This window comes from Caretta caretta, chromosome 26 (assembly GCF_965140235.1).
Source record: "Caretta caretta isolate rCarCar2 chromosome 26, rCarCar1.hap1, whole genome shotgun sequence".
Lineage (NCBI taxonomy): Eukaryota > Metazoa > Chordata > Testudines > Cheloniidae > Caretta > Caretta caretta.
In genome coordinates, this window is record NC_134231.1 from 11,173,739 (window position 1) to 11,200,634 (window position 26,896).

Consider the following 26,896-nt stretch of genomic DNA (forward strand, 5'->3'; position numbering starts at 1 on the left):
CAATCAGGTCTGACTGATGTCACTCATCTCCTCTTCTCTCTTTATGGTCTGGATCAGTGTGATAGCAGAATGCAATCAACATACAGTGTAGACAATACAGCAACACTCTGTGCAACCACTATGAGGAGCAATTAGAGTACAACCAAAATACAGTGCAAACAATACATTGTGAAACTAGAAATACAGTTGACTTACAGCACAAACACTATACAGTGCAATCAGAATACAATCAACATGCAAAGCAAACAATACAGTAACACACTGCAAGCTATATAGAGCAACCAAAATACAGTCAACACACTGCAATCAATATACAGTTCAACATGAACACAGGACAGTGCAAACAAGATAAGTACAAACAGAATGCAATCAACACACAGTATACACTATACAACAACAACAAGCTGAAACAGTACCCTAACACGCTGTGCAAACAACATGTAGACCAACCAGAGTACAGCCAACACACAGTGCAAACAATACAGCAATATGCAGAACAAGAGGAATAGACAGGGCAACTGGAATATAACCATTACCCAGTGTCAAGCTGTCCCTTGCAAGACAATTGACTGGATAAGCTGTAGGTCCTTCTCATCTTTAACTCTCATATGATGCTAAAGAAGAGTAGTGTGGATCACTGAGCGCTATCTTGTTGCTTTAGGATTATTTGATTTGATACCAGTCAATTTGTGGGAGGGAGAGGGTGCATGGAAACTTCCTGAGCCTCTTTAAGGCCAGTCACTATCATGCTGAGGAGTGCACAGACATTGTCAAAGCCAGGATGCCTGAAGGGTGCAGGGAGAAGTGGAGGAAGCCAGGGCCTTTTGGCTCATATAATTCACTGTGTTAGACTCTGTAGCTATGTCTCCCATATTTGCTGGCTACAGGGATTACGGCCTTGTTTACGCTAGAGAAATGTAGCATGCTACCCACCATGCATGTAACACGTCTTGCAGCCGCAAGTACGTTAGTGACTCCCCCTCACAGCAGTGTTCAAATCTGCATGTGTGAGCGTGGATTAGCCTTGCTTCTGGCAAGCCTACCCATCGCGTCAGTCTGGGCTGAGACAGTGCCATTGTGGGCTGGTGCCTGCCGTTCTGAGCCAGTCACAGCTGTGGCCGTCCTTTAGCTCAACCATCAGAATCCATTATTGTTTCGTGAAGGACCTTGGTTCAGTCCGCATTCACGGCACGTGATGTCGACATGTGCATGACCTCGGGTTTGCTGGGCGCATGTATGACAGCTGCTGACGCACCAGGAATTGAACCGAAGCCCTCCAGAGCAGAAAACGTGAGCTAAGGAGACAAGGCTCCAAAGCTGAGGCTGTAACAGACTCAGAGCCTCTTTGGATAGGGGATACTGGGTTAGACTTGCTGCCTCCTTTCCACCTTTGCTAGCTCCAGTCTGCAAGTCAGCCGGAATTCCTCCAGGGATTCCTGCTTGTGCTCCCTCCCCAGTAATGTGGCCAGCGGCTTCATCGCCACAGCCTGGCTCTTGGGTTTGCTGGTAATTCCTTTAATCCTCTTCAGATGTCATTGCTTCCTTCGAAATGGCCTTTTTGCTTCTAAACTCAAAACACAAAGGGTTGATTTGGTTTCAGTGCACACGCACAAGCTCTTCAAAGCTCTACACAATGGCCAATTAAACAAACGGCAGCTACTGTGCCCAGGGACAGGTAGCTGCAGTGACTCAGGGACACCCCTGCTCCGAGTCAAGCCATGAACAAGGGGATAACCCTGACCCCCTGGCCAGCCCCTTTCAACATCGTTACACGAGGGCACATGCTCCTCATTAATGACCACATTGCATGACTCGGGGCTTGTGAGAGGAAAATAAAAACAGTGAGCTCATTGGAGAAGCAAAACAGGGAACAAGAGGAATTTTCATAAATATTTATGTCTCCGGGACTCTTGTGCAGCAGCCATATTTTTCCTTCCCTTTCTATTTAAACAGTCAAGTTGTTTGTGGAGCCTCGCTTTTAAAAATGACTAACTCCAGGGCTTAAGCACATCTGCAGCAAACCTCCAGCAGCTCACACATGCCCCAGAGCCCAAATCTGCGACCTGTTGAAGTCAGGGAAGCTGAGGGCATTTGCCACCGTGCAGGAGGCATTCCGCACCTTGTCACCTTTGGCCCGTTGAGTGCCGTTTAAAGAAAGGGTTCCTTCATTCAGATAAATGTGTGGCCATGGGACAAAATGAATCCCTGGTGTAGTCGCATTGACATGACTGGGCTTACCCCAAGGTTGGATTTAGCCCACTGATTTCAACAGCCATGCCTCAGGGATGAATTTGGAGTTAGGGAGAGATGTTTGACATGCCTGTATGTAATAGCTGTCCCTTTGGATGGCTTTCTATTGCACTTGGAGTGGAGAGCTGTAATAATAGCCAGCTATTTGTTGAGTCCTAGATACAAACTTCATGCATGAAATAATAGCCTCTCTCCCACATAAATTTAAATTGTTTCGATGGAGAATACACCCGATCAGCCCAAAACCTCACCCCAATTGCTTTATTAGTTAGAAATGCTGGGAGAGCCTCCAATTTATATGATCTTTTTTTAAATTAAAAAGCTCATGAGAGATTGTCTTCCTAACCCAACAACGTGAAGGATAATAAGCAATAACTGCTTCCCTTCCCGTCAACTTTGCACAGAACATGAGACGGCAATGTGGTCTGGTGAACCGGGCATTGCATTGGGGTGCAGGAGACCTGTCATCTATTTCTGCCATAGACCTGGTGTGTGACCTCGAAGCAAGTCATTTCTCTATGCTTCTGTTTCTCCACTCTGCCTTGTCTATGTAGTTTGTGAGCTCCTGAGGGCAGGGACCATCTCTTACTGTGGGTAGTGAAGCACTGGAATGGGTTACCTAGGGAGCTGGTGGAATCTCCATCCTTAGAGGTTTTTAAGGCCCAGCTTGACAAAGCCCTGGCTGGGATGATTTAGTTGGGGTTGGTTCTGCTTTGAGCAGGGGGTTGGACTAGATGACCTCCTGAAGTCTCTTCCAACCCTAATCTTCTATGATTCTGTGTACAGTGCTTAGCACATGGGGTGCTGATCTCAGCTGCGGCCTTTAGGTGATACAATAATCTGCATCTGTAGTTAATCCACCTCCCTAAGACACAGTAGGTAGGTTGACAGAAATATTCTTCCATTGACCTAACGCTGACCACATGGGATCTTAGGTCAGTTTAACTACATCGCTCAGAGGTGGGGATTTTTCACACCCCCGAGTGACATCGTTGGGTCGATCTAATTCTCTAGTTTAGACCAGCCCATTATTACTCAGCTGAGGGGTTTTTTTTAGCTGCACTGAATATTTTGCTCCTAGTTCAGAAAGCTGGAGTGTCAGTTCCAAGACTGGTTAGATTCACTTTGACGTCACAATTGGCAGCGATCAGAGCTACAGGTGATATAAACGCTAATTGGGAACTATAATTAGGAGATGACTGCATGGCAGGGTTTTACAGTGGCTTATTAGAAATCCCCTTGGTTATCCCGACAGCATTAGCACACGTAGGAACCATGTAATCGCACATGCATTGCAGTCGCGATCAGAGAAGCTGGCAGGGACAAATCCTCTATTAAAGTGACTTTTGCATCATGCTGACGAACAAAGTGTGGATTTAAGGTTGTCTGTTTCTGTTTGTTCCTTCCAGATTATCAAAGAGCCCCCACCACCCCCTGAAGAGGACAGTGAGGTAAGTGACACCGGCATTACCAGCTCTCACTGTGCCTGGCTTTCCAGACCAGTAGCACGTAGAACATAGCAGGAGGCAGGAGTTAGCATTTCGCATTCACCACCTTTGCTCTTGCTCCCAATAGGCAAACAGGGCTGTTTTAGCCACACATGAGGTCTGGGGCGCACTCTGCTTTCTGATTAATGTCTTCAGCGCATGTTTAATTCAGGCAGGGACAGGTCACTTTATTTTCACAGAGTGATGAGGTAACGATCTGCAGCCAGCGAGAGCTGGGTCTCTGTGGCATGTAAAGGGAGCAGGAGGGAGAGAGACTGTTCTCTGCTTTGAGTAGCAGAGCAATGTAGCAAATCAGCCCTGTTCAGGACAGCAGTTAAATGCATGCTTAACTTTTGACTCAATCGGAGGACACAAGCACACTAGACTGTGTCATCTAGACAGATGGGTGAGCACTAGGTCGCACCACATCACCAGTGTGAGTAAAGGCTGTACACGCTATTCCTTAACGTTCCTTTCTAGCCAATTAGGTCTGAAGCCCAAAGGCCAAATTATGAGCTGGTGTAAATTGGTGTAATTCCATTGACTTCAGAGGAGCAGCACCACTGTATACCAGCGAAGAACTGGGTCCACGGGTTTTACTCAAGGAGACAGAAAAGCAACATTAAAACTCTCATGTGAAAATCTTAAACTTACTCCCCACTTATTCTTCCTGTACAAATCCAGTCATGTGTGATAATTAAATCTGGATCACTTTTGCTTTCCTGGGACAGACTCTTCCATGATATATAACGGGCCTTTCTGTGCCATATTCTCTTTCAGTGAGCAGTGAGAGAGATTCTTCCTTCCCTTCCACTGCTTTGCAATTCGGTTACTAGACTAACTAGACCTTATCCCGAGCCCACTGACATCAATGGGACTCTTAGCATTGATTTCAGTGGGGTTTGGATTTGCTCGTCCTTACAGCAGGGTAAGTGAGAGGAGACTCAAGCCCATGAACAGTGTGGTGCAGTGGGTTTGTTCCCTTGCCTTTTGCTGCTGGGGATGTATTCTGGACTCTCATCCAGCTCACAAGTGAAAATGTGTTTGCTGGATTGAGCCTTACCCCACTCCCCATGAAGTCTGGCCAGAGAGCACTCTCTGCTCTAAGGCAGAGCTGTTAAAGTTCAGGGCTGAGAAGCATTAGCCGGGTGGAATCCTGCTCAGCTTCTGCCTATATAGTACTCACAGGAAAGCCAGTGAGCTTCCCATCAGTAGAACGGCTCAGAAGAGCTGGAGCCCAAGCCAGGAACGGAACCTGAGACTTTGTAGCTCTGAAGCAGAAACCCAAGTCATAACACTCCCAAAGTCCAGGAAAGTTTGGATTTGAATAAGCCTGCAGATCAGAATGCTCATCTCTCATAACGCCGTTTTCAATCCGTGCCTCTCTTTGCAACCATTTGACATACTTTCCTAATCAGCTCTGTCTGTTGTTGGGCCCGAAGTAAACTCAACAACTTTGTCAGTTTCCAGCTTCAGAAGGAAAGGGAAAATGTATTAACTTGAAATTGCATGTGGCTCATCTGCTCTGCACTGCACATGCTTCCAAGTCAAGGGATTCAATAGCTGAAATCACTTAAAATACATCAGGCTGGAATGCTAGCTCTCTGCTCAAACACTGGGAAGGGAAATTACATCTTGGTGTAATGGGGGGATGTACGTCTTGCACATAAGGAGGCATTTGGTAATCCTGGGAGTGTTTTGCAGATAAAGCAGCATTTGCTTCAGGTTCTGTTTGGTTCTATTGGCCAGTCTCTCTTGGCAGAAGCTGAACTAAAGAACAAGAGATTAATTAAACTGCTGTGAAGATGCCTTTTCCCCAAGTTATATTTTTCCCTGATCCTGCCAGCCCTCCATGCACAGAGCAAACATGGAGGAGGCCTTGCAGGATTGGAGCCCTTTGCTAAGAGAGTTTTTCCTTCTCCTGTTATTTTCACTGGAGATTTTTTTTTCTTCTAATGTTGTGTTTGTTGTTAGCATTTGTTAAGCCTGAGACTAAGCACACCGTCAGCACCTTGGAAGGTGTAGGGAACTTGTACATAAAACTTGGGGCGGCTTTTCTCTCTGAAAACCTGGCCTCACTATCACCTACCTGTGTGCACTGTGATTACACAGACAGTTTCACCATGCTCTATCGGGGAGGCCCAGATAGCCAAAGGTATCTAGCGCCTATTGAGACCTTTGAGGATCTGGGCTTGGAATCTCTTCCATTGGGACTGTCTCGGTAACCCATAGAGAGACAAGGAAGGTGAGGGAATATCTTTTATTGGACCAACAGCCGTCGGTGAGAGAGACAAGCTTTCGAGCCACACAGAGCTCTTCTTCAGGTCCGGGAAATGAACTCCCAAATGCAAAATGCAGGGTGGAACAGATTGTTTGGCATAAGTAGTTAGCACATATTGTAAGGGACCCTTTAAGGTACGCCGCCTATTGGTAATCCACGCACGCTCAGTGGGTGGCTGAGCCATAGGTAGAGGCTGATGAGCTTGCTACAGCATTCCTGAATAGGGGTGGCTTTACTTTTTATGCTTTTCATGCTTTTTACATCCAGAAGTCCCAGGCTCTGGCCCTACTGCTGAATACCCAGCCAGGGGTAGGGTGCTACACTGTGCCTGAATAAATGTGCTCCTGTTGTTACCTAAACCTGTATCTGCAGCTTATCTGTTTTCTTTCTGACACAATGGGACTCATACAGCATGTCAGTCACTAGAAGCATGAACAGCTGAGCGGCTAGCAGCACTGAAGAGAATCCTTGCGGGGGAAATGTGTCCAAAGAACTTTCTGTCACAGCTCAGGGCAACTGCAGCTGTATTTCCCTTCAGTGATTCAGCAAGGGTCCCACAATCTTGGCTTTCAGCTCCCCAGATGTTGCCCCTTTGGGTGGAGACATATGTCACTCTCCCTTCTGATTGGAGTATTCCCAAGCAGGACAGTTCCCTCCCTTCACTATGTTATTCCCGGCACAGGCAGGTTGCCCTAGGACACCTGCTTGCTTTCTCTTTAGAGACGGATAACATTGTAATTTCTACAGTTTACCACACAGTTCTTTCTAAGCAAGCCTACTTTATGCATAAGGTAAAAAACATTCCAGAGAAAACATATTACAATCCATAAAAGAACCCACACGTATGCTAATAAACTTATCAGAGTTCATCCCAGCTCTCGCATGGGTTCTGGCAAGTGCAGTCTTTTAATACCCCACCCTAAAGGAATCCTTGTGGTTACAAGTTCGTCAGAGCTGCAGCTCAGAACAAGCCCCCTCATAACATGCTCAGTTCCCTTTTTATACAGTTCAGGGTCTTTGAACTGGAGTTTCCCAAAGCAGGTAGTTAGTATACAAAAGGCTAATGTAGTGCCCATCTTTAAAAAAGGGAAGAAGGAGGATCCTGGGAACTACAGGCCAGTCAGCCTCACCTCAGTCCCTGGAAAAATCATGGAGCAGGTCCTCAAGGAATCAATTCTGAAGCACTTAGAGGAGAGGAAAGTGATCAGGAACAGTCAACATGGATCAGGAACAGTCAACAACACCAAGGGCAAGTCATGCCTGACTAATCTAATTGTCTTCTATGACGAGATAACTGGCTCTGTGGATGAGGGGAAAGCGGTGGACGTGTTATTCCTTGACTTTAGCAAAGCTTTTGACAAGGTCTCCCACAGTATTCTTGTCAGCAAGTTAAAGAAGTATGGGCTGGATGAATGGACTATAAGGTGGACAGAAAGTTGGCTAGATTGTCAGGCTCGACAGGTAGTGATCAATGGCTCCATGTCTAGTTGGCAGTCGGTATCAATCGGAGTGCCCCAAGGGTCTGTCCTGGGGCCGGTTTTGTTCAATATCTTCATAAATGATCTGGAGGATGGTGTGGATTGCACCCTCATCAAGTTTGCAGACGACACTAAACTGGGAGGAGTGGTAGATACACTGGAGGGTAGGGATAGGATACAGAGGAACCTAGAGAAATTAGAGGATTGGGCCAAAAGAAATCTGATGAGGTTCAACAAGGACAAGTGCAGAGTCCTGCACTTAGGATGGAAGAATCCCATGCACGCTACAGACTAGGGACCGAATGGCTCGGCAGCAGTTCTGCAGAAAAAGACCTAGGAGTTAGTGGACGAGAAGCTGGATATGAGTCAACAGTGTGCCGTTCTTGCCAAGAAAGCCAATGGCATTTTGGGATATATAAGTAGGGGAATTGCTAGCAGATCGAGGGACGTGATCGTTCCCCTCTATTGGACATTGGTGAGGCCTCATCTGGAGTACTGTGTCCAGTTTTGGACAAGAAGGATGTGGAAAAACTGGAAAGAGTCCAGTGGAGGACAACAAAAATGATTAGGGGACTGGAACACATGACTTATGAGGCGAGGCTGAGGGAACTGGGATTGTTTAGTCTGCGGAAGAGAAGAATGAGGGGGATTTGATAGCTGCTTTCAACTACCTGAAAGGGGGTTCCAAAGAGGATGGATCTAGACTGTTCTCAGTGGTAGCAGATGACAGAACAAGGAGTAATGGTCTCAAGTTGCAGTGGGGGAGGTTTAGGTTGGATATTAGGAAAAACTTTTTCACTAGGAGGGTGGTGAAACACTGGAATGCGTTACCTAGGGAGGTGGTGGAATCTCCTTCCTTAGAAGTTTTTAAGGTCAGGCTTGACAAAGCTCTGGCTGGGATGATTTAGCTGGGGATTGGTCCTGCTTTGAGCCGGGGATTGGACTAGATGACCTCCTGAGGTCCCTTCCAACCCTGATATTCTATGATTCTATGATTGTATGATTCTATGAAAAGATCTCTCACCTCAGGGAATATCTCCAAAGGGTTGGCTTCAGAGCGGGAGAATTTGCATTCCCCTCACTTCAAGGTATTTCCTAAGGAAATCCACTTCACACTGTAGCATTCCAAAAAGACCTTTAAACTTCCTTTGACCTTCCAGAGATTGAATTAATCTTGTCTTTCTGGTAAAGCAGTTCAATACAATTTCACAGGCGCACATAAATATTTGCATTTGTAATACAATGAATTCCAAAGGTGTTAACCCTAATTCAATAAGGTTTAACATCATTCAGTAAAATTTATCTTAATTTCATAAGGTTTGTTTGGGATATTGTCAATCTGTCACACTTTCAACCATCCCAAACCAAAGAGAATTCCAGGGATGCATTCAGTGTTATCCAAAGCTTTCAAAGCAATTGCTGTCTGGTTTAAATTCAGAGCTGGTTTGCAGACGTAACTACAGAACTTGTAACCCTGCAATCAGTATTGTCCAGCAAAGGTCTGAGTAACCCGATTTCTCCACACAAGTGACTGTTGATGGAGAGGATATATTCTCACATAGTTGAGTTATTGGTGGGACCCAACAGGAAGTGTTAGCGCTGGATACTTTTTTAATTTTGCTACTATGAATTTTGGCTTCCTGGTCTAAAGAGCACATAATGGCCATTGTGCATGCAGCATCTCTCAACGTGCTCTGGCAGAGAAGCACGCAACATAACTCAGCAACTTCAAAGAGCTGCTGAGATTAAGAAGAAAGACATTCTGATGTTTAGTGTTTCAAATCCTGCAATTACTTTAAATGCAAAGATACAGCTAATGTGGGTATGTGCACCAGACAAAGAGATGTACCAAAAAACAATGCGTTTTCCCCATCTTTATTTTATTTATGCAGGTGCATGAGGCACTGTTGGGCTGGGAGTTGTCATGATTGAAGGTGATTTGATCTGGCTTGCAGTCTAGTAATGATTGCAGTGTTCTGGGAGTCAAAGACTCCAGGAGCCAGATCCTCAGCTGGTGTAACCTGGAGCAGCTCTATTCACACTACACAAGTGGAGGATTTGACTCCTGGGGTTTTATTCCTGGCTCTGTCACAATTTACCATGTGTTGATCTGGTGGTCCCTTACAGGCTATGTCCACACTGCAGCTGAGAGCATGCTTCCCAGTGTGGATAGACAGACATGCACTAGCTCTGTTCGAGTTAGCCTGCTAAAAGTAGCAGTGTGTACATTATGGCATAGAATCATAGAATCATAGAATATCAGGGTTGGAAGGGACCCCTGAAGGTCATCTAGTCCAACCCCCTGCTCGAAGCATGCCCGAGTACAAGTCCAGCCAACACTTGGGTGGCTAGCCCATGCCACCACGTCCATGCTGCTGTTTTTAGCATACTGGCTTGAGCGGAGCTAGTGTTAGTCTGTCTGCCTGGGGTGGGAGGCTCGCTCCCAGCTGCAGTGTAGACAGAACCAAATATGACTCCATGATTTAGGGCAGGTCTTGTGGGGCATAAGTGTTTAGGTGCTGGGGTTTTGGGCACTAAAAAGGGTATCCATATTGTGAGTGTCATTCTTATGTTGGAAAATGCCTTTGATCAGACAGCACTTTCCTCCAGGGCGTAGAATTCTGTAAACCTGATTCTCATTTACCCTAAGACCACTTTACATCACTTTAGCAGCATAAAGCAGCCTTAAATATAGTTTCCTCCCACCTTGGGCCCCCTTTACACCACCTTTACATTGCCTTAATGTTAAAGAGAACCAGTGCCCTCTATCTTGGAATATAATTGACATAAATCTTTTAAAGTTCAGAATCTGAAAACTTCTTTAGAAACCTTTAGAAAATTAGTGGAAATTGAGGCTGTGCTCAGCAATTCCCAGGATCAGGCCCAGAAAAGAAGGCAGACATTCTGACAAAGTATATTTTATTGGACACCATCACCATTATTGAGCCCAATCCTGAAAGGGGGACGGCCACTGGAAGCAACACATTGCCTGCAGAGGGGATCGGGCCCCCTTCTCTCTGTTTTTCTAAAAATAAATGGAAGATGGATTCAGCCTAGTGAAATCTGATGTTTTTAGCATGCTGTAGATAGCTCTCTCCCCCATAGAAAACCTGGTAACCACTCATCTCCAGCATGTAACAATGTAATTCCTTAAGTGGCAGCATTACATTTACAGTAAGAATATTTCCCCCCAAACTCTTGGCAAAAATAAGACAAGAGGAATTCTTGCATCAGCAGATTTAAAAGCTGAGGCCAGATGGCTTTGCATTGCAAGGACAACGCATTATACTGCAACAATGAAGAACGAGCAGCAGTGCTTTCAGAAATCTGCCCAAGGTTTTATTTGAAAGGACGTCTGAGGCAGATTGGAGACACCCTCGCTGTTGGCGAAGGAAGACTTTTATCAGCTCAAGATTTCTGATTGATTTACCTCAAGATCACCAATGCTGTCCCCTGGATAGTACAGAGCACAGGGGGGCCTGGATGAAGGACAGATGGTTTAAATGACAAAGATCCAAGTAATGCCAATCAGAAGAGCAAAAAGGCTTGAAGAGCTAGTAAGCACCCGATCGCCCTCTGATTGGAGTATATGCCCTTCAGCAGTTAAGGTTGAATGCACTCGTGCGGGTATGCCAGACTCTTTGCTGGCCTTGGTGGATTAAAAACACACATGCTTCCACTCCAGCTGGTAAGAAGGCTCCAGCTATTCCTAGTGGATGAACACCTGGCTATTGGACTTGACTGCAACTCCCTCCGAAGGAGAGATGTTATGATGTACTTCTGGCATTTGATTTTGGAGCTAATTTTTCCCCACCATTGTGACACCTTCTCTCCCCAAGGCGTTCAGGCACTGTCATTACGACACTCAGGAAAGAGAACCAGAAAGACTGCCACAGTATGCACCCTCTCCCCAGAGCTCCGACCTGTTCTTTCCACACTGTATCAGCCTTTTCACCCGAGCCGTAAGGTCATTCCCGGCACGGCACCAGGGCCAAGCCACCAGCCAGCCCGTAATTGGATAATGCTTACGTCTGTTGTCGTCTTACCCACATTCACCAAAACAAACACACACAAGAAAGTCCTGGAAAGAAAGGCGCATTCAGCAGCACATTTATGACAGGCTGAAGGTGATGATTATCACTGTCAAGGGAAGTCTGCTTGCAAACCACGCAGGCTCCTATGTCCTCTTCTTGGAGGAATTTAACTCACTACATGGAGGCCTCTGTTGAGCCATCAGATGAAAGCTTCTGTTCATCTCTCCCCCTTGAACTGCTTTGCTCTGCCCCAAACCATCTCCCAGGCACTTGCTTGCGCATTCCTGGAGCCAGAGAATAGCTGGTAGTGGCTCCTCCACAAAACCGTTGGCACCAGCATTTATCAGTGTTTATTGACCTTTTCCTGTTCGTTTCCTCTCTCTTCCTGAAAGGGCTTGTTGAGAGATGGTAAAATAGACCCCAAGACTCTGCTCTGAATTTTTTGCAGACACCCAAGCAGGAAATGTATTTCTGAAAAAAGCCAGGGGCCAGTTGTGCACCTGCACATTTCGTTCAGCCCCCTCTCTAGTGACCGGGGGTTGCAGAGTGGGAGGGAAAGGAACTTTCCAGAAGGAAGCAAGACGTGTAAAAGAAAATCGATTGGGCGTCTTTGGAAGTAGGGGAGAAGTGGGTTTTATGCGGGGAAGGTGAGGATTTAAATAGCCAAACTGAATTTGAAACATATAGGCAGAATGGTGGACCGGTGCGGCAAACCTGATTAAAGCCGGGGATAGCAAGAAGTCAGCTCCCCCTTGAAGTTGCCAACAAAGTTATGAATGTCACAGCATACACAACTCCTAAATATATCCATGCACCAGTTAGAACTACAGACATACTGACATCCTCCGAGGTGGTGTTAGAGTCTGATGGCTCTCTCATGGATTGATCATCAATACAGGGATAGTCCCTGCTGGAGTTTTCCCATAGGAAGCTTAATTTTCTGGCTCTGGGTACCTTTTTTTATAATAAGAAAAGGAGTACTTGTGGAGCATAAGCTTTCGTGAGCTACAGCTCACTTCATTGGATGCATCCGATGAAGTGAGCTGTAGCTCACGAAAGCTTATGCTCCAATAAATTGGTCAGTCTCTAAGGTGCCACAAGTCCTCCTTTTCTTTTTGCGAATACAGACTAACATGGCTGCTACTCTGAAACCTTGTTTTATAATGTGATTCTGTCTATACCTACATGCTGTGCGTGTACATGAAAGCATCAGCCCTCTCTTTTCTTTTTGGTCTGTGTCCCCAGAAACATAAAGAACCCCGAATTCTACAGGCTGTGTAGGTTCTCTTTATTCTCATTAACATTGACGCCCCACCTGTATCCTGTGGTTAAGACACATGTTGGAGACAATTGCGCTTTTACAGCATTTTTATCATTTAAAATTAACCTTCCGACTACATTTTTGCAATATTACCACTTGGTATATCTTTTCCCATAATCTTAAGGCACTGGGTTATTCCTCGGGCATTTACTTACGTCAGCATTTCTTATCTCCAAGGCCTAAAATAGCTAAGCTAAAATTTTGCAGGCCTCAGCCTACAGGTTCTTGCATTTCAGCTTGTCTTACTTATATCTAGTACATAATTCCCTCTAAATACTGATCAACTTCTATAATTCTACACATTAACTCTATTTAACATACAATGAATATATATAATATAACATGTTAATTAATCGTAACATCACACAATAAATAATAAACTAAAATGATTGGCTACACGTCATAGAAAGGGCTATGGGATTTATAATGAACTCACATGTCAAAGACCACCGTCTTCATATCTCAGCTAGAGACGGCATCTCCAGCAGCACAACACACCTCTCACCACAAGGGGGCATTGGTTGAAAGAGAGGTAACATGACTTTACAGTTAAGGCAGTGGACTATATAATCCAGGGGTCTGGATTCAATTTCTGGCTCTGCCACAGAATTACCTGCATGACCTTGGGCAAGTCTTTTAATCTCTCTGTACCATAGTGTCTCATCTGTCAAATGGGGATAATAGTGTTTCCTTTGTCTGTCATATCTGTTCAGATCTGGTACTGTCTCTTCCTATTGTGTGTTTGTAGTGCCCAGCACAGTGAGGTCCCGGGGCCTCTAGGTGTTACTCTAATACGGCAAATACAAATAAGAATACTAGGGGTCTGTCTACCTGCCGTCAGAGATGTGACTGCAGCACATGTAGACATACCTGAACTAGCTCTGAACTAACTAGATCGAATAGCAATAGCAGTGAAGCTGTGACAAGCCCATCCAGGTCCCTGGGTATGTCCAGCGGGTGGCTAGCTCATGCTGCCATGGCTTCACTGCTGTTGTTATTGAGCTAGCTAGATCAAAGCAGGACCCCTTTGATTTTACAGAGAAGAGTGCTCCCTTGTAAATCACTGATATTACTTCATGCGATACCTTGCTTTTCCCTAACGGTCTCCCATCCAATTGTTGACCTATCCCGACTTGTCTTAGTTTAGGAGATCTAAGAAGCCCAAACAGTAGAGCTGAAGGGACGGAAAGTTGAATGCTTTGGGTTTACTTTAGGTTAAGGAGAACACTTGAGTGGCGGAAGCTGCCGGTCGGTCAGCAATTTTTTTTTTATAGTGACATGAAGAGACAGCCTATAAAAAATAAGCTAAAACAAGCACGAATCTCTTACTCAGCCTTTAATCTTAAGTGTTTCTGATCTTTCTCAAGACAGCCAGGTAACTGAGAAATATGGCATCCAGCTAAGTTAATAGGCACCACATGTTCCATGATTGTTTCATTCTGCCCTCAGCAACATAAATCCATTTGTCCAGAGCCAGCTGGCCTGGCTGAAATATATAATATTACAAACAAAGAATTTCTCCTAAGCTAATTCTGTAACAAATATATTTGTTTCATTTGCTATAAAAAAATCCTGAATTTTCAGATTTAATTTCAGGAGAAATTCTCTGTTTCCAAACAGCAGTTATGTTCATGCATGGGAAACTACAGCGGGCAGCAAGTGATGGAGTTGAAAGTCACCATCTGCGTTGCACAGGCTGGCAGCCAGAGCACAGACAGCAAAGAGCGAGCAGACCTGAACCCTGGTCAGGAGTGAACCTCAGGAGAGTCATCCCAGCACTGGGCTTGTGCCTTACCCATCTTGGGGCAGCTGGGCTTCAGTTTGGCCCCCAGCACTGGTTAGGGCATCATTTCTATGGGACTTGTGGCAACTGGGGAATAGTGAGTGCAAAGGACTACTCACTAGGGTTGCCACCTTTCCAATTGCTGGTAACTGGACCCCCTCAAGGCCCTGCCCCTGCCCCGCCTTTTCCCCTCAAGGCCCCTCCCCTGCTGTGCTTCTTCCATAGGCCCCGCCTGTTGCTCCGCCTCTTCTCCCAAGGCCCCACCCCCATCGCTCGCTCCTCTCCATCCCTCCCCTCTTTGCTCACTGGATCATCTCCACCTCCCTCCCCACCCCAGCTAGGCTCCCTTTGCTCGGGGCTGGGACAGGAGCTGCTACAGCCTGACAAGGAGCCTACCTGCAGGTAGGAGGCAACCCAAGGTGAGCAGGGGCTGGCGTGGGTTAATGACCCGGCACCTCCCCCTGCCCCACAGTAACTGGGCTTTTGGTGTCTGGTCAGTACATCTGACCGGACACTGCCAGGTCCCCTTTTCAATGGACTTTCCGGTTAAAAACTGAGCACCTGGCATTCCTACAATTCACACATGCCTCTTCCTGCCCCATATGGCCCCTAGCATGCCTCCTGCCGAGGGACTGCAAACACAGTGAGGCTATCTTTCCATGTGCTGGAGAGACCCTTGGAGTCAGGGCTATTTCCTTAGGGTGTCTCACTGCCCCTTTGTTCCCAGAGCACAGGACAGAATTCCCACTGTGGACTGCTAGGGCAGGTAAACGCAAGAGCATGGGAGCCCTCTGCCCGCAGAACTACTCCCCAGAGCCAGTGGGAGCTCCACCCATCCAGGGCTTGCCGGCTTGGTCTTGGTTGCTGAGGAGAATCTTATGCCAACTGTTGGAGTCTGCAAAATTGAGCAAAAAGTCTCCTGAGAACAGGTTGTCTCACCGGATTGATAGGGCTGCCCTCTTCTGGTCACACCAGCACTCCCATGAGAACAGCCTTTCTCAAGGCAATTTGGTGCTTTGAGGGGAAAGAGGCAACGTGACTGGAAGACATTGGGAAGGAGGAGACAGTGAGTTCTAATCCAGGCTCCGCTATTGGCCTTCCACTAGCCATATTTTGCCACTCTGTGCCTCAGTTTCCTCTGCTGTAAAATGGGGATAATAATGCCCAGCCATGTGGGGCGGGGGGGAGGGGGTTGTCAATGGCTATACAGTGCCTTGAACGTGGAAAGTGGTGCATAAATGTTATTCTGGTGGGGCTCCCGCAGTGCAGAGGCCACTGTGAAAATAATTATTAAGGCAGGGAAGAGGGGAAGGTGTCCAAGCGTTTTCATATCTGTTCAAATTCAGTTTGAATTCTTGCCCTACATAGTTCAGATGCCCCTAGGGGAGCTTGAATTATCCTTATGTCAACCACAAATAAGGTTCTCTCAGGTCAGGGTTGAAGAACGTGGAGCCGAGTACAAAATATGAGACAAAGATCTTGATTTTTTTGTCACCTGGAGCTGGATCTCTGGCTCCAAAAATGTATCTGTGTCAGTGTCTTCTTTTATGTTTAATTTAACTCCAGTTCCATCTAAAGCAGATATTTGGGGTGAAAAGATGCCAACTTTTAAACAGTCGCTTTCCAACTTCCTGAAACGCACGTGGATTTTCAGGGTTCCCGTTTTCCTATTGCTGCTGGGCCAAAGCCTGAAAATCCTTACTCAGCTCTGACTCAGTTCTTACACAAGAAAAATTCCCGTTACGATCAGTGGAAGGGTGGTCTGAACAAGGACTGACTCATGACTGAGCAAGGACTTCAGTTTTTGGCATTATTAACTGAGAAGAAGGATGGATGGGGGGGCTAAAGCATGGCAGTGGGACTCCTGACCTTTGGGCTCTATTTGTGACTCTGCCATCAACTTGCTGTCTGAGCTTATTTATGGCCTGTGCTATACAGGAGGTGAGACCAGATGATCGCAATCATAGAATATCAGGGTTGGAAGGGACCACACAGGAGGTCATCTAGTCCAACCCCCTGCTCAAAGCAGGACCAATCCCCGATTTTTGCCCCAGATCCCTAAATGGCCCCCTCAAGGATTGAACTAACAGCCCTGGGTTTAGCAGGCCAATGCTCAAACCCCTGAGCTATCCCCTTCTGGCCTCTGAATCTATGGAAGTCACCCCTCTGTGCTTCAGATTCTTCTTAGCGTATGCACAACATGCCTCAGGGGGCATGTGACCAGGATTCACCACTGAATTTGGTCTGCTGGTTGACTCATTAGCTTTTCTGGCCCAGTGCAGTGCAACATGAATGCTGATCCGTGCTCTGCTGTACCTCAGATTGTAAAATAGGGACAGTGATACTAATGGGCCCAGACCTGTGATCCATCTGCCTTTCTCTGTATATTTGTGCTTCCTTTGTTTTAGCTACGCATATGTCCTTTTGAATTTCTGTCCAAGTCTGAAGCACATCAAGGGTGTTTTCCGTGCTTGTGTTGCAAAATTGTCTGTGCCTACGAATCATGTAAACAGCCCCATCCTGCAGTGGGCTTGTGACTCTTACTTTCCAAGCCTATGCTGTAGCCTTTCGGGGGGGAGGGAGAAAAGGGTGATATTTTTGTTGTTGTTTTGACAGACACGCCTCCTTTCAAGGTCTGAAAAGACTCTCAGAGCTAATAAGGGGCTTGCGGGGAAGATTTCTTAAGTCTTGGCATTTCCTGTTGTGAGAAGTCCAGTTTGTGCTGAAAGAAAGAAAGAAAGATGCTGAAGGAAAATATTTGGATGGCTTTGATCCCAATTTGAAAAAATAAAAATCCTCATGGAAAAATTCATGCAGAGATATTAAGTTCTTATGTTTCAGCAAAGAGAGAGAGGCTTCAGCAAAGAAGAAACTTGCAGTTCTTAGTTAATCATTAGCTTTTCTTTAGAACAGGTCAAAATTTTTCAACTGAAAAACAAAATTGACAAAAGAATGCCTGTGTTTGGAAATAAAAAATTTAGTTTCCTTTTAAATTTTCTGTTTTTTCAATGAAAAACTAAAAATGTTGGACTGGGGTTTTTTTTAGTTTAAAAATGTTTTTTTCTTGGTTTTTGATTTTTGAAAGCTGAAGAGTTTTTGGTTTTTGATCAAAACCCTGGGAAATTCTTGTGAACAATTTAGAAATAAAAGAGAGCAATGTTTTCATGGAAAATGCACCCTTTTCTAACCAGCTTTGCTTTCCTGCTTTGCCAATTCACAGCCCAGTTTGAGAATCATGGAAATTACATACCATGAGGGTCATATAGTGCATTGCCCGGGGACCAGTGCAGGATTGTCACCTACTACATCGGGGTTCTCAAACTTTTGTATTGGTGAGCCTTTTCACACCACAAGCCTCTGAATGTGACCCTAAGACCCTTATAAATTAAAAACATATTTTCATATTTAACACCATTATAAATGCTGGAGGCAAAGCAGGGTTTGGGGGTGGAGGCTGACAGCTCGTGACCCCCATGTAATAACCTTGCAACCCCCTGAGGCGTCACCCTTCTAGGGCTTTCTCCAGTTCGTTTTTAAAGAATTAAGGCAATAGAGTCTCAGTCACTTACCTTGAGGGGGACTTTACCATGCTTTAATAGAATTCACTGGGCCAAATCCTAATGCCTTTACTTAGACCTTGATTCTGCCCGTGTTTCCCTTTAACAGTGAACAGTCCCACCGACTTCAAAGGAACTACTCACTGTGTAAAGCTAAGCATATGCTTAAGCTTTTGCAGGATCAGGATCTCCATTTTTACCCAGTGGGCCGAATTCTCTGCTGGCATAAGTCCAGTAAAGTCACTGAAGTCATGCCAGCAGAGTGTTTGTGTCTATCTTTAAAGGGCAGCCTCCCTAGTGGATTACACAAGTCAAAGATCATTATTAGGACTGTCTTCTAATATTCAGCCTACATTTGCACACTTGCATCCTGGTCTTCTTGGTAAAGTCATCTTGAACCACTTCAGAGCATGCTTCTCCCTCCTTGGTATGTACACCCCAGTAGTTATCTTTTATTTCCATTTGGACAAGCAAGTTGTTTGAATCCCTAACAGAGTGAATCCCTCTTGCCTCTTAGTTTTTTACCCTTTCTGTTCTCTGAGATCCTTAGTGTGCTGACACTTGTCTTGTATCGAGTGTGCATAGTGGGCCACTCTGGTATATGTACCCTTAAGAACATAAAAACAGCCATACTGGGTCAGACCAAAGGTCCATCTAGCCCAATGCCAATGCCAGGTGCCCCAGAGGGAATGAACAGAACAGGGAATCATCAAGTGATCCAACCCCTGTCGCCCATTCCCAGCAACTGGCAAACCGAGGCTAGGGACACCATCCTAACCAATCCTAAACAGACTTATCTGCTGCAGAAGGGTTCCACCAGCATTGGAAATAAGTCCCCCTGATCTGCTCCTTGTTGCCACTGACAGTCAGCATAGGGACCCAGAGCAGCACCCAGAAGGCCCCAGGATTGGGGGAGTGCAAAGATGTTTTAAAGCCACTTTCATGCCTCCTTCCTGAGCTATGCCGAGTGCTTTTTGGCCATACCTCAGGATCTGGCCCAGTATTCCTTCTTCTTCTTTCTTCTGTTTTAAGGCAATCTCAACCAAATTTCAAGCAATGATTTTGCAACTTGAAAACATTGTGGGATCAACCCATTTACTTCTCAGAATTCAGAGATGATGCAAGACAGATTCTCTTTCAAACAAAACACGTTGTTTTGCTGGGGCAGGATTGTACCTGTCAAGTGGTGTTATTTCATTGCCCAAACAATATCTTCTACACAGGAATGCACATCCCTCTGAAAAATAACCACTAAAAGACCTAGACCCCTTTACAGCTCTCTGCCACTTAGGGCGTGTCTACACAGCAAAAGCTATGCATGAGCTGGCTTGAGTCCAGCTAGCCGGCAATATAACAATGAAAACCACATAGTGCAGGCTAGTGAGCCGAGCACATATCCAGGGTCCATGCCGGGTTTACACGACCTGCACTGAAGCCCACGCTGCACTGTTTTCACTGCTGTTGCTACCAGAGCTAGTTGGATTCAAGTGAGCTTCAGTAAGCTAACCCCTGTACAGCTTTTGCTGGCTCAACATCACCTGTGTAAAGGGGTCTTATAGTCTGTGTTTGCACTTTACTGAGTCATCCATTTCCATATGCATGTCATTTGCGTCCACTGACAACGCAACCCCGTGATGTATCTATTTCCTTTCTGTTTGATAGGAAGAAGATGACGATGGCCTTCCTAAGAAGAAGTGGCCAACGGTCGATGCTTCTTACTATGGTGGGCGAGGTGTTGGTGGCATTAAAAGGATGGAGGTAAATCAATATTTGCTTACATACCTGGAAAACTCACTTGTAAACTCAGCCACAAGACCCTTCTGCCATTCTCCCAGAGGGACACAAAGAGGAGGTGTGACCTCTCTGTCTGGGATGCCAGCGTTAATTGGAAGTAACTCCACTGAGGTCAATGCAAGTATATGGAACCTCTGGAAATCAGGGCATTTATTCAGGAATCCCATTGAAATTCAATACGAGTTAGGCATCTACCCTTCTCAGGCTCTCCTTTGAAAATTCCAACTGACATATGGGTTTAGGAGCCTAACTTTAGACACCCATCTTTGAAATGTTGGTGTAAGTCCCTGATCGTTCTTCAGTGGGCTCTGTGAATGCTTTGGTTTGGTCTCTTGGGTTTTGTTGACTGCTTATCTCTACCAGTGACTAGTTTCTGTTCATAAGGGATGATCAGATTTTCTAGTAAATGGAAATTTCCATTTTCATCAAGATTTTTTTTTTCAAACCCCGCCTCTCCCAAAAATTCAAAATGAAAAATTTGAAAGTTTTTCCAAACTCTGCATTTTTTCATTTCATTCTGCTGGGGAACATACCACTTTCTCTTGCTTTCTTGTGACTGGCTCCTTTGAGAGGAATTGGGACCAGCCCTCCCTGAACCATAATGACCTGCCTCCCAGCCTAAAAAGGCAGAACTAATTGGGGTCAGGTGACAGCCTGAGAAATACCTGGGGGCCTCATAAAAAGGCTGAGAACTCCAAGTTCTCCACAGGGAGAAAATTTGGCTTCTGTGGAAAGCCCTGAAGTAGGGTCTGAAAGACGGAGGCGATTTCATGGAAGCAGCCTGGGAATCAGGGCTCTGTGCCCTCTTGTATGACATCTAAGGCCTGGTCTACACAAGGAAGTTAGTTCAGTATAACTACATTGCTTAGAAGTGTGAAATAAGCCCCTGTGTAGACAGCAATAGGCCAATGGGAGAATTATCCTGTCAACCTTGCCTCTCAGGGAGGTGGAGTACCTACACTGACGGGAGAACCCCTCCCATGGGTGTAGGAAGTGTCTTCACTGAAGCACCTCATTGGTGCAGTTGCAGCGTTTTAAGTGTAGACAAGCCCTAAGCCACTTTGGTCTGCAGGAGTGCAAGGTACTTTCCTTGTCTTTATAAAACACTGTATTGGTTCTTCTGGAGCTGACCGAAGGGAATTCCGTGGAAGCGCACTGTGTTAGATGCATGTCGGGAATCAATTTTTAATAAAAACCCAAATGGAATTTGTTGTTTTTTTTTTTTTAATAAACTCACTTTGTCAATAGCCCATAACATTCAGTTGTGGCGGGTAATACACTGCCTTTCCCGTTTGCTCATTTCTCAATGGAGCACAAAGGAGAAAGAGCCTTGAGAGTTTTTGTCTTTGATGCTCTACAGATGTTAGGGCATTGTTGTTTTCTGTTACCCTTCAGTAATTTAACGCCAGTGCGAAATGAGTGTATTGGGGGAGGAAAACGCTATCCAATCAGAATGGTAGCATTTGCCGCTCACTTTGCACTGGTGTCAATGACAACTCATGATACAGGGCAATGAGAATGAAGACCATTGACCTCAAGGCCAGAAGAGACCATTATGGGGCTATTATTATGAAGGACTATTGTCTAGTCTGACCTCCTGCATAACACAGGCCATAGAATAGCGTCCATAACTTGTGGTTGAGCTACAGTGTATCTTTCAGGCTATGTCTACACTTATGGGGGCATGTAGAGTACAGGCACTCCACGTGTAGCTACATGCCACACTGAAAGGCAGGCTGCGTCCACACTGGTTACTGCCGAGTGTAGCTGCATATCACAGTGAAAGGCTCCGGCAGCGGGGATCTACCAGAGCCTTTCCCCACGGCTGGAGTCTTTCACAAAGGCGCTGGCAGCAGGGAGTCAGCAGGACATTTCACTGCTAAAAGTAGCTGTGTAGACATGGGAGGCCCTGCTTGGGTGTGCAGAGAGCTGTGTAGGGTGCATACCCTGGGGGTTCAGCTGTTTAGGGCAATCCACTCACCTAAGCCGTGCCTCACTGTCTACACTGCTATTTATACCCATTCTAGCTGGGGATGCAGTGTCTGTACTCTACATACCTCTGTAAGTATGTGTAAGTGTATCTGTAAGTGTAGACGTAACCTTAGAGAGACATCTAGTCTCAACGTAAAGACTTCTAGTGATGGAGAATCTACCCCATCTCATGGTGAGCTGTTCCAATGGTTTAGTAACCATTGTTCCACTGGGCAAGTGCAGAGCATCCAGAATATACTTAAGGAATGGGACCTTGGACTCTCGCAGGGGTGTAGCTAGCCCTTTGAAATTGCATTTTCTAATGCTTCTACCAACCCCAACTCAAGCAACTGGTCCTGTTGACTCCAGTGGGACTGCATGCATGAATGAGGACTTTTCACTTGATTAATGGTTTCAGAATCAGGTTTTAAGTAAGGAAAGACATCTAGATTCTGTACAACAATTGTCTTCTCTGAGGCAAATGATCTTCTCCATTTCTAGAAAACCCAGCATCTACATGTGCCAAAATGCCCAGAGTGGGAACTCCTTGCAGCTGCAATCAGGAGAGATGGGACTGAACCAAAGCCCCAGATCCCAGCACCCAAAACTCCAGTGTAGACCCAAACTTTGCAGCTTGTCCCTCTCTCAACAGTGAATCTGAACAATGGGGAAATCTAGATCCAGATCCAAATGTTGCAGCTCTACATTCAACAGCAGATGCTATTTTAAGATGCCACCAATGTTTTTCTTGATAGGTCCGCTGGGGAGAAAAGGGCTCCACGGAAGAAGGGGCTAAGCTAGAGAAAGCCAAGAATGCCAGAGTGAAGATGCCAGAGCAAGAATATGAATTCCCAGAACCCAGGAACCTGGGAAATAGCATGCGCAGGTCCTCTTCTCCCCGGAGGTGGTACACGCCAATCAAGGTAGGTCTTATGCAGGTACATAGTCCATGGAATGATTTCAGTAGATACATGTTAAACACTCATACAGCCTTATGGAGAGTTTTTATTTGCAAAGGTTAAAGCAGTGAGAGTGACTTTTTGTTAGGTTCCCAGTCCCAGACCTGAGAATCCATCCAAAGGCTGTTCTAACTTGCACCAGATGCCTTTGCCTCAAGGGGTTATTAGATATAAAGGAGCCCCAGTCATGCTTCTTTTCTCCCACCAGGCTACCTGCAATGTAAAAACCACTGCAGCATCTCTCCACTACCCAAATATTCCACTAGGCAGTGGAGATCCTTAAGTGGCTGGTTAAGCTGCCTTTAGGGCTGCTTTGGAGTGGCACAGAGCAGCCAGAAGGCGCTTGAGGAAAGGGGCCCTGGACTCTTGCAGTGGCGTAGCTAAACCTTTGAAAGTGCTTTCTCCCGTGTTCATGCCTGAAGCCCCCACAAAGTCTGCAATGGCAGGTCTTCCATTTCCTGAGCGCAGAGAGAGAGAGAGAGAGAGAGAGAGAAACCTCTCTCCCGCTCTTACTTAATAAATAGGCTGGTGAAGAAGAAAACAATTCTTGCCAGATGCCACAAGGGAGAGCTGCCCCCAGAAAACTAAAGACTGATTCTGTTGCGCAGAGAGTGAATGACTGCCAATGACCCTGGGTCAGCTGGGCTCGGAACACCACAGGGCATCATGCCCATCCTTTGGGGAGGGAATGCCCTGCAAACGCTCTCCGGCTGACTTAGAGTAGCCTCGGCAGCTAAGGGCGAGATTCTCGTTTATGCCAAGGCTGTGGCAGTGCAAGTCTGTGGAACAAACTCCAACAAGAGCTAAGGACCGTCCCAAACCTCACAACCTTGCGCCCCAAGTGCTAGGGGCCGCTGTCTGACCTGCCTTCCCTAAGATAAACACAGAGCAGCACGTATTGCAAACCAACTCACAAAAAGCCCGACCAAAACAAACCGCTTCGCTGCACGCACACTTCTCCCCCTCAGAAGGGGGTGAGCAAGAGAGCGAACCACAGGGGACAGAGGATAGCCAGGCCGCTTAAAGCATGGCTGGAAGGTGTTCAGATACTACAGCGATGAGCAACTTGAGCCCATCTGTAGAACAGACTTTACCTAGTTATTAATCTCCATCACACCCTCACTGGACTACCCCCAAAAGAGAACATATGCAGACAGAATAACTGCATGCAAAACTTCCCCCGAACACAATCCACGAGAACTCGGCAGAAAAGAAGGAACAATTTCTGTGAACTTGATGATCTGCTACTCCCCTTCCCATATAGTAAGAAAAGTTTCCAGCACCCCACTCTACTCCGGGCAAAATCTTTTCCCTGGATGACATGAACATATACAAATGAATTCGCATTGTGTCATGCAGGGGAGTTCTCACATCATCACAAAAGTCAGAGGCAGGAAAGACCTCTTAGGTCATTGAGTCCATGAGCCCACCCAAAGCAGGATTGCTAATTCAAGTATATCGTTCAGTGCTTTTTCCAGTCTGCTTTGAAAATAACACACAACTATCCACGGTTCCGTGTGGGGGAATATTCCACAGACTCACTGGTCTCACCCACTGGAAAAGTCTCCTGGTGTTCATCTTAAATACTCCTTCATCCCAGTGCTCGAAGTGCACACAACTCCATTAGCTAAACAAGACATACAGTTCCCTCTGGTTTTATTACACTGCTTAAAATACCTCCTCACTCAGTGGATGGAAGGTAAATAATGCACGTGTTGCAATCTAATAATGAAGAAAAAAGTCCTCATAAAGCAGAAGAACACAAAACCAAATCTCAGGACCCATGCTGGAGGAAAGTTAAGCAGGAAATTCACCTTTAAGAGGTGATCATCTCTCTTCCTTTGCACGTGATCCTTCGCTTCACACATTAACACAAGCACCACCCTTAACTCTGAATGTCCTGGCTTTTGTCACTTTATCTGATGGAGTTTTTCTTCCCTTTACATTTGCTGCCACATTGTCTGTTCTAGGAGCGACTGTCCAGTAGGTGGATGGCCCTTCATTGAGAGTGGATATATTGTAGCTTGAAATACCCTGGGCTTTAAGTGCTGTCAGACAGCAGACTTTTGTGTTGTTACTTATTTGGATGGTACCAAATGGATTTTCCCCCCTTAAACATTCTTTTAGATGTTTAAAAATTTATCAGCTGTATAATCCAGTTTAAATGGATGGATCCATTTGATGATTACCTGTTCTGTTCATTCCCTCTGAACACCTGGCATTGGCTGCTGTCAGAAGACAGGATACTGGGCTAGATGGACCCTTTGTCTAACTCAGTATGGTCTTTCTTTTATGTTCTTAAATAATCCAAGGAGCAAAGCAAAACAGTGCATTTAGAGCAGTTATATAAAAACAGAGCAGTTATACACAAAACAGTGCATATAGAGTCTGCTATAGTCCGCCGGACCAGGGGGATGAAGTGGAAAAGGCTTTCTTCTTGCAACTCACGGAAGTTACTAGATCACAGGCCCTGATTCTTATGGGAGACTTCAATCACCCTGATACTTGCTGGGAGAGCAATACAGCGGTGCACAGACAATCCAGGAAGTTTTTGGAGAGTGTAGGGGACAATTTCCTGGTGCAAGTGCTGGAGGAACCAACTAGGGGCAGAGCTCTTCTTGACCTGCTGCTCACAAACCGGGAAGAATTAGTAGGGGAAACTAAAGTGGATGGGAACCTGGGAGGCAGTGACCATGAGATGGTTGAGTTCAGGATCCTGACACAGGGAAGAAAGGAGAGCAGCAGAATACGGACCCTGGACTTCAGAAAAGCAGACTTTGACTCCCTCAGGGAACTGATGGGCAGGATCCCCTGGGAGAATAACATGAGGGGGAAAGAAGTCCAGGAGAGCTGGCTGTATTTTAAAGTATCTTTATTGAGGGACAAACCATCCCGATGTGTAGAAAGAATAGTAAATATGGCAGGCGACCAGCTTGACTTAACAGTGAAATCCTTGCTGATCTTAAACACAAAAAAGAGGCTTACAAGAAGTGGAAGATTGGACAAATGACCAGGGATGAGTATATAAATATTGCTCGGGGATGCAGGAGTGAAATCAGGAAGGCCAAATCACACCTGGAGTTGCAGCTAGCAAGAGATGTTAAGGGTAACAAGAAGGGTTTCCTCAGGTATGTTAGCAACAAGAAGAAAGTCAAGGAAAGTGTGGGCCCCTTCCTGAATGATGGAGGCAACCTAGTGACAGAGGATGTGGAAAAAGCTAATGTACTCAATTCTTTTTTTGCCTCTGTCTTCACGAACAAGGTCAGCTCCCAGACTACTGCACTGGGCAGCACAGCATGGGGAGGAGGTGACCAGCCCTCTGTGGAGAAAGAAGTGGTTCAGGACTATTTAGAAAAGCTGGATGAGCACAAGTCCATGGGGCCGGATGCGCTGTATCCGAGAGTGCTAAAGGAGTTGGCGGATGTGATTGCAGAGCCATTGGCCATTATCTTTGAAAACTCATGGCGATCGGGGGAAGTCCCGGACGACTGGGAAAAGGCTAATTTAGTGCCCATCTTTAAAAAAGGGAAGGAGGAGGATCCTGGGAACTACAGGCCAGTCAGCCTCACCTCAGTCCCTGGAAAAATCATGGAGCAGGTCCTCAAGCAGTCAATTCTGAAGCACTTAGAGGAGAGGAAAGTGATCAGGAACAGTCAGCATGGATTCACCAAGGGCAAGTCATGCCTGACTAATCTAATTGCCTTCTATGATGAGATAACTGGCTCTGTGGATGAGGGGAAAGCGGTAGACGTGTTGTTCCTTGACTTTAGCAAAGCTTTTGACACAGTCTCCCACAGTATTCTTGCCAGCAAGTTAAAGAAGTATGGGCTGGATGGATGGACTATAAGGTGGATAGAAAGTTGGCTAGATTGTCGGGCTCAACGGGTAGTGATCAATGGCTCCATGTCTAGTTGGCAGCCGGTATCAAGCGGAGTGCCCCAGGGGTCGGTCCTGGGGCCGGTTTTGTTCAATATCTTCATA

At 45.9% G+C, this 26,896-nt stretch overlaps 1 protein-coding gene across 2 annotated transcripts in view; it reads left to right on the forward strand.

Moving 5' to 3' along the window:
• Window positions 1-26,896, forward strand: part of ANTXR1 (ANTXR cell adhesion molecule 1) — a 221,186-nt gene that overhangs the window by 103,296 nt on the left and 90,994 nt on the right. For both annotated transcript variants that reach the window (XM_048829199.2, XM_048829198.2), the window contains exons 14-16: window positions 3,660-3,701; window positions 19,854-19,949; window positions 22,712-22,879. In XM_048829199.2, coding sequence (XP_048685156.1) covers window positions 3,660-3,701; window positions 19,854-19,949; window positions 22,712-22,879 — 306 coding nt within the window. The remainder of the gene's footprint in view (window positions 1-3,659; window positions 3,702-19,853; window positions 19,950-22,711; window positions 22,880-26,896) is intronic.